This window comes from Atractosteus spatula, chromosome 13 (assembly GCF_055471065.1).
Source record: "Atractosteus spatula isolate fAtrSpa1 chromosome 13, fAtrSpa1.hap1, whole genome shotgun sequence".
Classification (NCBI taxonomy): Eukaryota; Metazoa; Chordata; class Actinopteri; order Semionotiformes; family Lepisosteidae; genus Atractosteus; species Atractosteus spatula.
In genome coordinates, this window is record NC_142718.1 from 27,232,676 (window position 1) to 27,247,035 (window position 14,360).

General features: G+C 38.1%; 2 protein-coding genes across 2 annotated transcripts; one reads left to right on the forward strand and one right to left on the reverse strand.

Moving 5' to 3' along the window:
• Positions 1 to 3,052: 3,052 nt before the first annotated feature.
• LOC148821992 (uncharacterized) lies at positions 3,053 to 7,974 on the forward strand. Its single transcript, XM_088929990.1, has 4 exons — positions 3,053 to 3,351; positions 5,203 to 5,356; positions 6,772 to 6,807; positions 7,922 to 7,974. Exons 1-4 carry the CDS (start codon positions 3,247 to 3,249, stop codon positions 7,972 to 7,974), a joined length of 348 nt encoding a protein of 115 aa, XP_088786116.1. The 5' UTR covers positions 3,053 to 3,246.
• A 1,537-nt stretch (positions 7,975 to 9,511) lies between these two features.
• cybrd1 (cytochrome b reductase 1) lies at positions 9,512 to 14,253 on the reverse strand. The gene is made up of 4 exons (XM_088930359.1): positions 14,011 to 14,253; positions 12,993 to 13,201; positions 12,194 to 12,348; positions 9,512 to 12,042 (listed from the first exon to the last, which is right to left on the reverse strand). Exons 1-4 carry the CDS (start codon positions 14,201 to 14,203, stop codon positions 11,745 to 11,747), a joined length of 855 nt encoding a protein of 284 aa, XP_088786485.1. The 5' UTR covers positions 14,204 to 14,253; the 3' UTR covers positions 9,512 to 11,744.
• Positions 14,254 to 14,360: the final 107 nt, after the last annotated feature.

A 14,360-nucleotide genomic window follows, 5' to 3' on the forward strand; every position in this document is an offset into this window, starting at 1 on the left:
TAATGGTTTTTCACATATAATTATGATCATGTTTAAAATACGGTCTCTAGTATTCTATTAATCCTGAAAAGTTTTATTAGTATCAAAAGAAACACAGAATAATAATTATTTTTTCTTTGATGTGTTAGTTATATAAACACATATATCAGAACAGCTGTTTAAAAAGAGCCCTTCAGGTGTCAGACTGTCGTAATTTATTTATAAGCACACACAAAACCATACATTTTGATTACTAATTATTAGAATTAGAATAAAGCTTTTAATTTGTTTCATTTATACTATTGTAGTGAGAAAAATAAGAACATTTCCAATCATATTGATATTATCACTCTTCATTGATATATTAATGTGCATTTTAAACTATATAATGTCATCATTTGTTCATTCTGTTCTTTATTTTGTATTATTACAAACATTAAAGTTGTAAAATTACACACAAATACTTCACTTTCCATTCGGAGCCACAGCCTGTCCCAGGAAGCAATGGGCACTAGACAAGATATGCCCTGGATGGGACGCCAGTCCAGTGCAGGGCAGACACAAACATGCCCACACACACTCAGGCCAATTTTCCCAGAAACCAGTTAATATACCAGTATGTCATTGGACTGTGAGAGGAAACCATAGCACCCAGAGGAAACCCACACAAACATGTAGAGAACGTACAGATCCCACACAAGCAGTGCCACAAGAATTGGACCCAGTGCCCCAGCACTATAAGGCAGCAATGCTAACCATTGCACAACCATGTAACCTATTATCATAATTATTTAAAGTATACTAAAATGAAAAATATTAGCCATTCTTAGAGACAAGCACGTTTTACTTTCTAAATATTATCTGCATACAAATGTACTTAATTAATAATAATCCATACACTTACAGTATATGCTGTAGCTCTGGACGCTCCACTCAAAGCGCTTTACAGGTAATGGGGACTCTACTCCACCACCACCACCAATGTGCAGCCCCACCTGGATGATGCACCTGTCTGCTCACCACACATCAGCTAACAGTGGGGAGGAGAACGGAGTGATGAAGCCAGTTCAGAGATGGGGATTATTAGGAGGCCATGATTGGTAAAGGCCAGGGGTAAATTTGGCCAGGACACCCCTACTCTTTTTGAGAAACACCCTGGGATTTTTAATGACCACGGAGAGTCAGGACCTTGGTTGTATGTCTCACCTGACGGACAGTGCCTTTTTTACAGTATCAGTTACTGTATTATACTATACTGGGACATTAGGACCCACATAGACCACAGGGTCTTTGGATTAGCGTTTCTTAGTGGTCGCACTAACACACCCTCCAACAGAAACCTTAGCTTTCCCAGGAGATCTCTCATCCAGGTGTAATTTTTTCTAATTACATCTTTTAGCTTCAGAGGGTTACCAGTTGTGTTTTGCAAGGTGATATAACTGCTGGCTATGACTAGTGTTCATATCAAACCTTTATAGATCTTTACAAATCCAACTGACTCATGGTCAGGTGTCTCTCAACATTAATATCATATTTATATCATATTTATTTCTTAACAACTGTAAACCTAAGGGTAAAAATCTGCAAATAAGTACAGATCTTTCAAAATTATCTGTTAAAAACAAAATGACTACAATTTTTTATATTATTTTGAGGTATGCCATTAAATAGTGTTCCTACAGAAAGAAGGAAAAGCACTGGATGAAAAGATCAGAACAACAATACAAAAAGTCTAAGACATTTTCACAGTAGTGGATCTGACATATTTCAATATATATACACAGTTTTACAAGTACAATATTAATAGATAGTTTCAGGACCTGAGATGCATTTGGTATAGATGTGTTATAATAAGCACTGCGCTCATTTCCACTAATTGCTTGTTTTCACCTGAGAATTTAAAAGAGATTAATTGTTCCAGAAATACATGCCCTGTCGTGATTTCCCAGCAAACTGTGGGCATACAGTATTGTACTTGTACAGGCAGACGACTAGACCTAAGTCTGTTCGATGTGTGGATATACTGTATCTGCACTTTACCTGTGCTTAACACTTGTATCTGTGTCATTATACTGTTGAGTAAATTGTGCCATCCATGCTTTAAGAAATACCATTTAAAACATTTTGGTCATACAAAACTGACTGACAACAAGTACAGTAGTATGTAGTCATAGTGGTTAAGTGCAGGTTATTATGTACTCTCATAATACTGGATCAAGTTGAGTTCTATCTAAAATAATATATAAATGTCTGCAAGAATCATGGATTCATATATTATGCAATGTTGTTTTTAAAGAAAAACTTTATATAGGAAATACCTTGCACTACAGAATTGCAGAAATTGAAGAAGAAGCAACGATAGACGTTCGAATATATACTGTATAGTACATGCCCTTCATAACAGCATCTGTCTCTGACCCATTTTTGAACACATTTAGGACAAACACTTAGAGCACTTCAGGACAATATAACACCACGAATATAAAGAACTGAGATGTTTCTATCAGCCATCAATACATTAGAAAAGTAAAATAGTAAACCGAGTAGTGTAATATTTGACACCAGCAATTAAGAACAGCCACGCTGTTTTGGACTACTGTACTGTTAAAAGGGTAGACAAAATATATTTGCTGACCTGTATCTGATGTGGAGAAGCAAGTATTAGACGCATTTTTGTCATTTAGTCTTCTTCCAAAAACTCAAAGCAAAACAATAATAATAGCTATTATTGTTAATAGTTATTTTCCTTTATTTTTTTACAACGGACAATTATTGGAATTATTACGTAGATAAAACAGCATCTATCTGAAGTGTTATGTTCACACATTTTTTTTTATTTCTGAGTCTGTACTACTCTCTAATCGGTACTACTAAATGCGCTGAGCGTGGTGTTGTTATTCAAAGATCACGACAAGAGGTCCTTCAACTGTCCTTCGTTTCATCTTTTCACTATTGTGAAAGTTATAAAACGAAAACGTCACTCAGAGAGGCAATTCATTGGAGTCCTAAAAAGCTCCTGTAGATGTCGCATTCTCTAATTGGTTTGAAATTACTATAAAAGGGACGTTTTTCGACCATAGGTAGACGGATTGAGTTTTAAGTCTTATTTAAAATACATTTTTTTTACAAAGCAGTAGTCATTAAAACATAAAAACAAAACAATTTGAAAACGTCGACATTTACAGTATATAGTACCTGGCAGACACTTTAAAAGGTAGCTTTCAATTGTTGGAGTGTCTCTACAGTAGATTTATTACAAAAGGAAAGATGAAATGTATACCTTTAGTGATGTTATTAGTACTCATCCTGAGAACTGGAAATGCGAAAGAGACAGACAAGAAAGAAAGCGCGGTTAACACCCATGAAACAAAGGTGAGTACAGGTAATTTTGTGCATTCAAAATGCAAGACGTTTTGAATTGGCTATACTTTTCTGGTTTTACATGTATAGTTAAAATAATAACCCGTGTTGGCCTTAGCCTAATTTATGTAAAATATCTCCTCTTGAAGCATTCTTCTCAGCATTGTATCGGATGCTGGAGCTTATCTTAAAGAATACGTTATTTACACATCCTTTGGAGAACCCTGGATAAAACTTTTAGTAGGCTAAAAGACACATATTTAATGAGAATGTTCAATTTTTTTTTACTGTTATCAACGACCTGAAAATAATAACTCTTTGATTTTCCTATCTGTTTTTGTATCATTGCACTATTTGTATTTTGTTTTTGTAACTTTCATGTTTCTTGTTTAAAATGACCAACACTTTGGATCTGTTGTGTAATCTTAAACATACGTAAACTCGTGACTTGTGTTTTCAATGTATATGTCATTGACGAGATAAACTAGAAGTTAAGATTACCGTCTTCGGCTATGGATGTTAGTGTTAATTGTATTGATTGGTGTACATGAATGTTAAACAGATACCAGATTATATATGCTACAGACAAGTAAACTTTGACGAGACAGAGGAAGTGAAAACAAAAAATCTAGAGAAATAATTGAAGTAGAAGGAACAAAAAGCTGCTTTTGACCATAATTACTCTATTAATTTTACATGGACATTCAGAACTATTTTTAATATGTAAGTATTCTGCTAGCTCCCCTCACTGTGTATTTTCTTCTCTCTGTAAAGTGCTTTGAAAATTTAATAAAGAAATAAAGCTTATTATTATAATGTCATAATTATAACTCATAGCTATTGATTCTGTTTAATATAAGAGCTACATAAAATGGAACTGAAAATGATGTTCTTTTAGGAAGTACTATAAATGCTAAAATAAAATTAAGGTCTATAGAGTAACTAGAGGGACTTTGGTTTAAGGTCTGTCTGTATCCATTAGTGTGATTAAGAAACTAATCAAGTTTTTTGTTTCTATAAGACTAACAATTACCCAAGGTAATTGTATCTGTCATATCATAAACAATAAGCTAAGCTAGTAGCCTTTATATTTATGTATAACATAATATATAATTGACTATACTATTTCTTAGTAGACTTTTACTATTTAATCACTTTAAGTTGTTACAAGATGTATTTCTTGCCTGATACATCTAGTTCTTCTTCTTACATCAAAATTGTGCCCAATGCACAACACACATGTTATCTAATATGTATTTAGATACATATTATTGGATCTGTTGTGTGATGTGATGAGGAACAATAATGGTATCATAAATAATCAGAACACACCAGTTGAAGAAAACCCTAAGAAAGTCAAAGATTCAGCCCTGCTCCTTGACTGTATGCAGCACAAACATGCAAAGGAACAAAGGTTTATTCCGTGCTGAAAAGAGAAGAAAAGAAACACGTTTCAGTTGTGGAGCCTTCTTCGGGTGTTACCCGAAGAAGACTCCACAGCTAAAACGTTGTGTTTTTTTCACTTCTTTTTCAGCACGGAATAAATCTTTACTTGTTCCTTTGCAGCCTGCGCATGCTGACACAGCCGTCTACATGTCACACATCTCATGTGTGTCATTAAAGTAGTTCATGGAGATTTTGTGATCTCTGGTTTGTTTCTTTTCTTTCCATAATCCTTAACCTGTGTTCTGCAGATAGATGACTGGCAATAGTTGAACTCTCAGCTCAGCCCTTATGTGTACTGTATGTTTTCCAGAGCCCTTACACATGTTTTCCAGAGTTTTTATACGTATATATATTTTCCAGAACCCTTATACTGTACATATGTGTTTTCCAGAGTGCTTATGTGCATATGTTTTCCAGCTTGGCTTGGGTTTCCATTCTGTGAGCCGCGATACTGACAGAGGCCAACAGCGCTGGGAAGCTCCAGCACCAGCACGGGACACCAGGTTTTGGGCACCAGGAGCAAGTGACTTTGTGGGATTGATGGGAAGGCGAGCAATGAAGAGGATTGCAGGTAAATTTGTGGAAAATATTTTTAAAAAGACATTTGGACTCAAATGTAGCTGTCAGTGTTGCTGTCTGTCTGCACACATATGCCCTGTCTTCAACGGCACAGCCAGGCATCAATTTGCAGAAGAAACCACTCACCCCCTGGTAAGCATGTTCCTTTAAAGGCAGAAACTTGCAAGCTGAGGAACCTGAAAGGAAAAAAAAAGATGTCATGGGAGACCCCATAACCCTGAACTTATTCCAGCCTTCACTGCAGTCTGTAAATCAGGCTTTCATCACCCCCTTGTGGAAGAAAGAAGATTGCATGCTACTGTCTTACATTTTTACTGAGCTAGGAGTATAACTTTCACTAATGGCAATAACCAATACAGGGTCACAGTGGGCAGGAGCCCACCCTAGGAAGCACTGGGCACTGGGCACAAGACAGGATACTCCCTGCATGGGGAGCAAGGAACACAGGCACTCACATTAGTGTCAGTTTTTACAGAAGCCAATTCACCTACCAGCATGTCTTTGAATTATGCCACCCAGAGAAAACCCTATGTGAAAACAAACAGATACAAGCTCCATACAGATAACACCTCAGGATTTGAACCCAGGGCCCAAGAGCTTCAAGGCAGCAATGCCAACCACTGCCACCCCAGCTGACTAATACTGTTTCATAAACATCACACATTGAGTAAGATATGTAAAGACTTCTTTGACTGTTTCTAAGACACCACTCAAAGCAGCCTTTAAATGCTAAATGCATTTTTTTTCTTCTGTCCATGGATGTTAGGATTTATAGCCAATAATGTTATTTTACTGTTTTTGTATGCAGTATCGGATTTCCCATTAGGCACAGTGCCTAGAGCCTACGAAATTTTTAGGGAGGGAAACACTAGTGACTAATGAAAAACGAGCTGACATAACATGCTTGAGATTGACTCTAGGTGCTCCAAATCAATAATCATGCGCTATCTAGCGGCTGTTCTAGAAACTAGAAGTATGGTGGCTCGACTCGTTCCATCAATCACGTGGTTTAGCATTAGAATAGTTTAAAGTACATCATGTCAATCGACGTAATTCAATTGGCGTTAACCCCTCTTTTTGCACATTTCGCAGTGAAAGTGCCTAGGGCCTGCGAACACCAAAATCCGGCCTTTTTGTAAGTTTGTCTTACATTCGAAATGTGACATTTGAAGTTCAGGGTCAGTACAACAACAAACCTGATATGGTGTTTAATTGTAGCTGAGGTCAAAACAAGTATGAAGGGATCCCTGCTGAGCTCAGTTTAATTACAGTTGAACAGCCCTAAACAGAAATGTGTTCTGAATTGTGCACGGCACTGTTTTTATTTATTTAGGACAGATGACATTTTCCTAAATAGGCAGAATTTATGACAAATGACCATTAAACATGCTCTGTTTTGTTTCCTAGCAATCCACAAGTATGAAGATTTGGGGAAAACAAAAAGTAAGTATGAAATGGTATTTATCACAAGTGATTACCACATATGAAAGAACAGCAAATAGCATCTCTTGTAATTATTTGTCACCACTCCCCCAATCTGCTGTGCAGTGGGGTTACTGGTGCAAACTGGTCCCCATGGGTCCCCCAGGTGAAGGCTGCTCTTTAGTGGTGGATGAAGTGGGTCCCCTCTTCTACGTGAAGTATTTTGGGATCGTACTTTGGGGGTAAGAAGCTCAATTTAAGAGCAAGCAAGTATTATTACTTGGCAATATTTGACAGCACAGGATCCTGATGGTATATTAAAGTCAACCAATATGTTGGACTAGAATGCTGTGCATATATAGTACATTGCCGAAGAGGTTAAGAACAAAAATATTAGTGCCAGCAGGTATATCGCCCTGCAACTCACAACTGGCAGCCAACTGAAGACCTCCCGGGAAAAACTAAGATTGCAGCTGGATGATGTGTTAGTGGGGCCAGTATGGGGTGCTCTGTGTGGGTCCCCATGCCCCAGTATAGTGATGGGGACACTATATTGTAAAAAGCATAAGACGTAGAACCGAGGTCATTTTTTTTCTGCGGTCATTAAAAATTCCAAGGTGCTTTTCAAAAAGAGTAGGAGTGTTTCCCTGGTGTTCTGGCTAAATTTCCCATTGGCCTTTACGAATCATGGCCTCCTAGTAAAACCTCATTTATGAACTGGCTTCATCACTCTGTTCTCCTCCCCACTAATAGCTGATCTGTGGGTGCTGCACATTGGTGTTGGTGGAGGGGAGTCCATACATGTATTACCTGTATAGTGCTTTGAATGGAGTACCCACAAAAGCTTTAGATAACTGTAAGAATGTTATTATATTATTATTTACGTCTTCTGAACTGTACTGTACATCTTATTGTAATAAGAAATCATAATTTTATGTCTAAATGTATGTTACCTAAGATACTACTTTCTAAACCATTAGCTTTAGACTTAAATGCTCCTTTCTTTATTTAGAAATCACATTTGGGCAGTTACAAAGGATCAACAATCAATGTTTTCAAATTGTCCAACTAGTATAGCAGTTCCTCTAGTCTTCAGAGGGGAAATTTCCTTGTTTAATGGAATGCTCTTTTTCAGAATTTATGGATGACATGTTTATTGGACTGCTGGGAAAGAGAGCAGTAGACTAAGGTACATTTCCAATTTTAAAAACTAGATTTGAATTTGACAAATATTTGAGAAATACATATTGACACACTTTTTTTAAAACAAGGTTATTCGCTTGCTTAGAAAGATCCAGCAGTATATTTTTGTAACATCTTGACTAAAATTATACACAGTATTCTAAATTAGGTCTTCCTAGTGCATTGAACAGTTTTGCCTCAAGACCATTTAGTTTACATGCTGCACATACTATACAACTATATTCCCTAACATTGTTCACCTTGTTATTGCTTCCCCACGGCTCATCATAGGAAAATGGTCACAACATACACACCTTTTTCAGGCCAGTGCTTCACATCTTATATTTAAAGGTTAAGTTTCACTAACTGCATGCAACACTGCACTTGGCTGTATTTAATGTTTTTTAATGTCTTTTGATGCTTGTAGTGTATGTTGACTTTCCTGTTCTGATATTATCTGCAAACTTCAAAAGATTGCACAGTGCCCCAAAATTTAGATTACTGATGTTAATGGTCCTAATACAGATCCACGAACATCAACTCCACATTAGTGGAGTGCTACTCCACTAGTTACAAGACTCAATCTGAGCATTCACACCTTAACTTTACTCTGATTTTCTACACTAACCAGTCCTTAATTCCAAAAACATGCATTACCTGGAATTCCTATAGCCCTTAATGCAAAAATAAAAGCTGTTCTGTGGAAAAGATTTATTTTTATCAAAAGCCTTCTGAAAACCTAGATATTTCATATGCCCTGTCTGTATCTATTACCACTATTGCTTCTTCAGTCTCGTTAATATACAAGTGTGCTCCCTGAAACTTCTGTGAATGCACTGTCCCTCTTTAAGGCAGACAACAGTGTTTGAGAAGCCTGCACTCCTACTCTTCATGGGAATCCTGTAGTGGTGTTGCTAGAGCACAGTGCAGCTCATCTTGCTTTTAATTTGAACACCACGTCTAATATCTGCAATATGTCTGTATCTAATGTACTTATAGTTTTAAATATGGAACTTCTTTTATCAACTTGTTTAATTATTTTCTTGGAAACACGTTTTCATATTGTATATATTTGCCAGTGTTGTCTCTTACGCTTTAATTACTATGCTTTTGTTGCTGTAGTACTGAAAAGCTTAGCATCTTTTATAGAGCTTTTTTCCCCACAACGCCTTATAGTTTGTCATTGCGGGACTGAATACAGAGTAATGTATCTATCCCAAATAAGCTGCAAATTCTTTCTGTTTCTGCTTCAGAATCTCCAACAATGGAAACCATTTATGAAAGATGAAGATGACAGTGCCAAAACAGAAGATGAGCCTGTTCCAATCGCAGATATTTGAAGTACAGTACAGATGTATTCTATTTGTATCCACTGGTATTGCTGACAATCAAGTCCAGATCATCTTGATTTCCCGTTGTTTTGAGCTGTGTCCAAGCATAAAGCATCAAAGAAATACAACAGAATTTTATTAACCTAAAAATGACATACAAAAGCATTAGCAGAAAGTGGGACACTGAAAAGAAGCCAATCCAAATTCAATGCTACAACCATTGCCTTTTAATAAAATAGTACATTCTGCATAACAAAATATAGCGCCGTCTATCATTTTATATGAAATAACAAATATTCAAAGGTTGCTATAAGTTACATTTCACCTCCAACAAAAATACTTGTTACAGCATAAACCACTGAAAATGCACTGCAGAATTGTTTTCTTAAGCAATGCTGTAAACAATTCATGTACAAATTTACAAACTAAACCCATGTTTTTTTAATCATAAAATTTGAGTTGTATGTTTACTCTCAGTGGAAATATTCATCCAACCTGAATAGCAGTTATCTTCATATAAAAATACATCAGTTTTCTGCAGGAATGTTTTAGAACAAAAAATGTATACTGAGCGTCAAAGGAAACGTCACTTTTAACTACAACAAATTCACAGTTATTGACATCAGACAAATACCCCAAATTTGTATAGTAGGTCACTAACCAGAAATGACCTAAGTAAATTAATTAGGCTGATTAACTGATTGGTCTGCTGTGGAAGTCTTAGTCTAGAAGCCTGTGTAGCAACAAGACACTCCTGACCAACACATTACACACAGAACCTCCCAGTCTTAGTGAGGTCTTGTGTGGTTTCCCAGAATGTGACTTGATATTGATGTAATGTGTTTGACTAAGAGTTTGCTCGATTAGAAACTGCTAGCTGTGAACACCCCAGTCCACATGCAGCAGTGCTTTGACTTAGTTCAGCCTTCAACATACCAATAGCATAAAAACAAAGTTCCCCTGATAAGAGGGGCTTATTGACTCTCTGTGACTTTGCGTTTTTCTTTCTCAGCTTTCACATTGACATTCAATGGCCTGTGGTCAATCACCTCTATCTCTAATGAGTTGATTTTGTAAATAAGCATTGGTCAAAGTCACTCAAGGGTATCACCATAATCTGTTATTTTAAATGATGCCAAAAATCTTTAATCAAGATTCCAAACATGCATGCACGTTTATATGCCATATACTACATGCTGTAAACATACATGTGTTTCTTTGAATGCTGAGTATATAAAAAGTACCTTTCGTACAAAACGCAAGCTCACTGCTCTTGCAACTTCAGTACCTCTCCTGCTTGTAAAATTATGCAAAAACAACAAGCTTGTACATATTCTACAATGCTTTTAACTGCACGCCTAAACATAGGGATAGTATGAGAATGTTAGTTCGTGGCACTAAGTTATTACTTGGAATGCACTTTGGGATTCAGAAACACTGATGGAAATAAACTATGTACTGTATGATCTTGGTCCACAAGGCAGAGCCTTGAAACATTTTATGGTATTATACAATATATGTCCTGTAACAGTGTTTCCAGACCTGGAGTACTCCTGTGCCTTCTGTCTGGTTTTTAACTGGACTCCGTACTGTCTCGAAATGTATTATTTCTAAGAAAAGTTGCCCACAGACTTATTTCAGCTAGGTTTAATGTTTTCTAAACAACTGATTCCTTATCCGTTTATGATGTACTAAGCTAATGACCCTGTCATTATAAGCTCAAACTTATAGTTTGTGTGGTGTCACATGAGAATCCCAGTCACAGTCAGCTAGTGACATGATCCAGAGTCGAATCTGGGATCACAGAGCTCAACTTTGGTTTAGGCGACATGATTTACTGGTTCAGTCCCTCAGGAGGTTCAGTTAAGAACCTTTTATTTTCAGTAGGTCACAGGTCAGCACCCTGGACTGAAGGCCAGTCCATATACACATGTACTGGGGTTTAGTTTCTATACACCAATCAACTTGGACAGCATGTCTTTGGACTGTGGGAAGACGCTGGCATACCAGTCTAAAGCCCATGGGGACATGGCAAAATCCCCACAAAAGGCACCCCAGGCTGGAATCTAATCTTCCCCAGACTAAATAAATTTCCTATTTATTGCTTAAAATATCTGAACGTCAATGTAATTCAATAACACCAGCTGTGCAACAGTTGCTAATAAGGAATAATGGATGGAATGCAATTCTAATAAATTCAGTAAGGAGCTGTAAATGTATTTAGAAAAGTACTGGAATGCGACGCTAAGGCTGTCTGTTCAATAAATGCAATGCAGTAAACAAACCGAAGTCTGAGCTGGAGAACTGGTGCACAGTGTTTCAGAACGCTAGCTAAGAAATGGGATTTGTCCTCCTCTGGTCTTGGCAAAGATGGAATTTCGGCACGTCAAGCAAAGTTTCTGTCCACCGTAGGCCGCGGTCTTGTCGGAGGCAGCGCTGGCTGCCCTACATGGTTGACCTTTGCCCTGCCTCGTCCTGGTTGGGGTTCCTCCTGCGGGCCTCGCTGCTGGGATCCGGCTCGTTTCGGACCTCGGCGACGGAGTCAGACATGGTCAGCCCCTCCCGGTCACTTTTACACCCGCCTCCGTTCGAGAGCCTGGCCGGAGCCGGCTGCTCGCTGGGGCGCTTCCAGGGGGAGCGGGTGGCTATCCAGAGAATAAGAGCCCCGTACAGCAGGAGCAACAAGCCCAGCACGTTGACAAAGATGGCTTCTGGGGGGGAGCTGCTGTACTTGGGATTATTTCTGAGGCAGAGAATAAAACAAGCAGTCAGTGACAAGATGCACAGCCAAGGAGACTTTGAAGAAAGCCAGTCTGACAGGTTGAAGAGAAACAGGGCAGACTTAAAAATATGAATTCTTGCGCGACAAGATGATAATCTCCTCCCATACTTACAAGCTGAAAATGAGCTTTTCTGTGATTCCCATCAAGGCAGCAGCAATAACGGATGCAAAGATGAAAAGGCCACTGAACACATGTATGGGCATGAGCGCAGCTCTGATGGACACTGGGGTAATGGGGACCAAGTAGATACAGAGACCTAGAAGAAGCTGTTGACACATGTGACAGGAGGGTTTTTGACCATATCTTTTAAACATGACGGTCCTGCTTCACTACCAATGACATTTCAGCGGCAATGACGCTTCTGCCCACTAGGGGGTACTAATACCTCATTTTCACCTCATGACCTACTCGCTATTTACAGTATATGAACAGAATTCCGGTTTTAGGCTTAGTAAAAATCAATACTAAAATTTGTACTACTCATCCCCAGGAAGGTGTCTCACATAATAAATAATCAATGTAAGCTTAAAAAATTCATTCTCTCTCCTGCATCAGGAGAAGACAAAAACATCTTCAGACAAAACGGCTGAAGAAGCAATTGCACGCCTGATTATTTTTGAGAATAACCATAGTTTTGTTTTCCGAAGAGTTTCTGCCACACTTGCAGCTTAAATACGTGCATAACAAATGAAATACGCGTTTATTAAGGTCGCTCACAATCTAAAATAAACAAAAAGGATATACTGATATGAAAGCACTTAGGTTTATGTATTTTAAACGTGGTGTATTATTCCCTCAAAACCTATGCAGCTTCCAGATATTAACTGAAATATATGCAGAAAACGTAATTTAAAACACGCAGGGATTACTGACAGTAGATTCTTTCCATGCAGAATTCCACAACACTCACCTGCAGAGCATACAGTATGACAGCAGCCAAGCCAACCCAGCTGTGCAAACTGTACATATTGGGAATATTCTTGGTGTTGTGAAAATCAAACACTGCCACCAGCGAAATGATGGCGATAATGAAGGCCAGGGTATTTAAACCAGCGTGAATGAATTTCATCATCAGTTTACTGCACTTCCATGTCCATGGTAGTCTGTACACCACAATAGCTGTAAAAATGGACATTGTTATGTTAGATTACAACGCAGTTCATCAACAGAACTCGGTTGCACGCAGTCGGATTACAAAGAAGCACACTGCGATGCGTCTGCAAACATCTCTTTCCATCAGAAAATTAATCTCGTACAAATTATCTCCTGTTGTTTTAGGCGTCAATACCTTAGAATGAATAAGCTTAAGCAGTCAGATTTCTAATTAAAGATATACAATGTAATCGACAGCATTAAACAGGGAGTAAATGGAGATTGATCCACCGCTCTGTTTCAGGAATTAAGCAGCATCTACCTCTGTTGAAAAAATTCAGATTTCCAAGTGAATTAGTTTTCTAGTGGCACTCCAAAGTATTAATGAATGCACTGCAATGGTGCAGGCTTTAACTCCAGGGGGTCTTAACTTTTTTTTAAGACAAGCTCCTTACAATTCTAAATTGTTACCATAAAGCCATGGTAATACCGAGCAAGCCATTGTAGTTTTCGTAATATCTAATTTAATGAATCAGCTTGATATCCATTTAATAACTTTTACTCACAAAAATCAAGCTCATTAAAATAGCGCTATTAAGAACAACGGCGAAAAAACAGCGTTGAGCAACTTAATTAACAACCTGGAGAGGAGTTGTTTTTGAAGGCGTGTTTTACTGTAGACTGTCAACTGTGAAAACCTTCCAATGCACGTTTCATTTTTAGTTTAGGAAAAATGTCATGGAACACCGAAACGAGTAAAATGTTATGCAAACTACGCAATGAACCATTAAGTCATGTACACAGCTCAAAAGCCACACGAAAAAAGAAACTCTCACCGATTCCCTGAATGAAAATAAACCCCGTCACGGTAAGAACTGGATGCCAGTTAAATTCTGCCAGGTCTCCGTCCCATGCCAAACCCCCTCTAAAATAGAGGACCCAACGCAGCACGAAAACAACGGCGACGAAACCCACAGACAGCGAAGTCGCTAAGAAAAACAAAAACTGTTTGTAATTCTCCATCGCCATCTCTGCAGCTTGCGAAAGAGCAGCAGCTGGACTGAACGGAAGAAGTGACGGACTTCCTCAGAAGTCAGGAGCGGCGAGCAGAGGAATTCTAGCGGTCACTGGGGGATGGGAGTTTTGGAAACTTGTCTGAACTGCGATTTTATTCGCAAAGCGCCAG

What these genes read in the sequence shown, in the direction of transcription:
- LOC148821992 (XM_088929990.1), top strand. Translation starts at nt 3,247, where the DNA reads ATGAAATGTATACCTTTAGTGATGTTATTAGTACTCATCCTGAGAACT. An exon ending in AGCAATGAAGAGGATTGCAG is followed by an intron (nt 5,357 to 6,771) that starts GTAAATTTGTGG and finishes TTTGTTTCCTAG; the next exon opens with CAATCCACAAGTATGAAGAT. An exon ending in AGATTTGGGGAAAACAAAAA is followed by an intron (nt 6,808 to 7,921) that starts GTAAGTATGAAA and finishes GCTCTTTTTCAG; the next exon opens with AATTTATGGATGACATGTTT.
- cybrd1 (XM_088930359.1), bottom strand. Translation starts at nt 14,203, where the DNA reads ATGGCGATGGAGAATTACAAACAGTTTTTGTTTTTCTTAGCGACTTCG. An exon ending in TATTTTCATTCAGGGAATCG is followed by an intron (nt 13,202 to 14,010) that starts GTGAGAGTTTCT and finishes CCATTTTTACAG; the next exon opens with CTATTGTGGTGTACAGACTA. An exon ending in TCATACTGTATGCTCTGCAG is followed by an intron (nt 12,349 to 12,992) that starts GTGAGTGTTGTG and finishes ATGTGTCAACAG; the next exon opens with CTTCTTCTAGGTCTCTGTAT.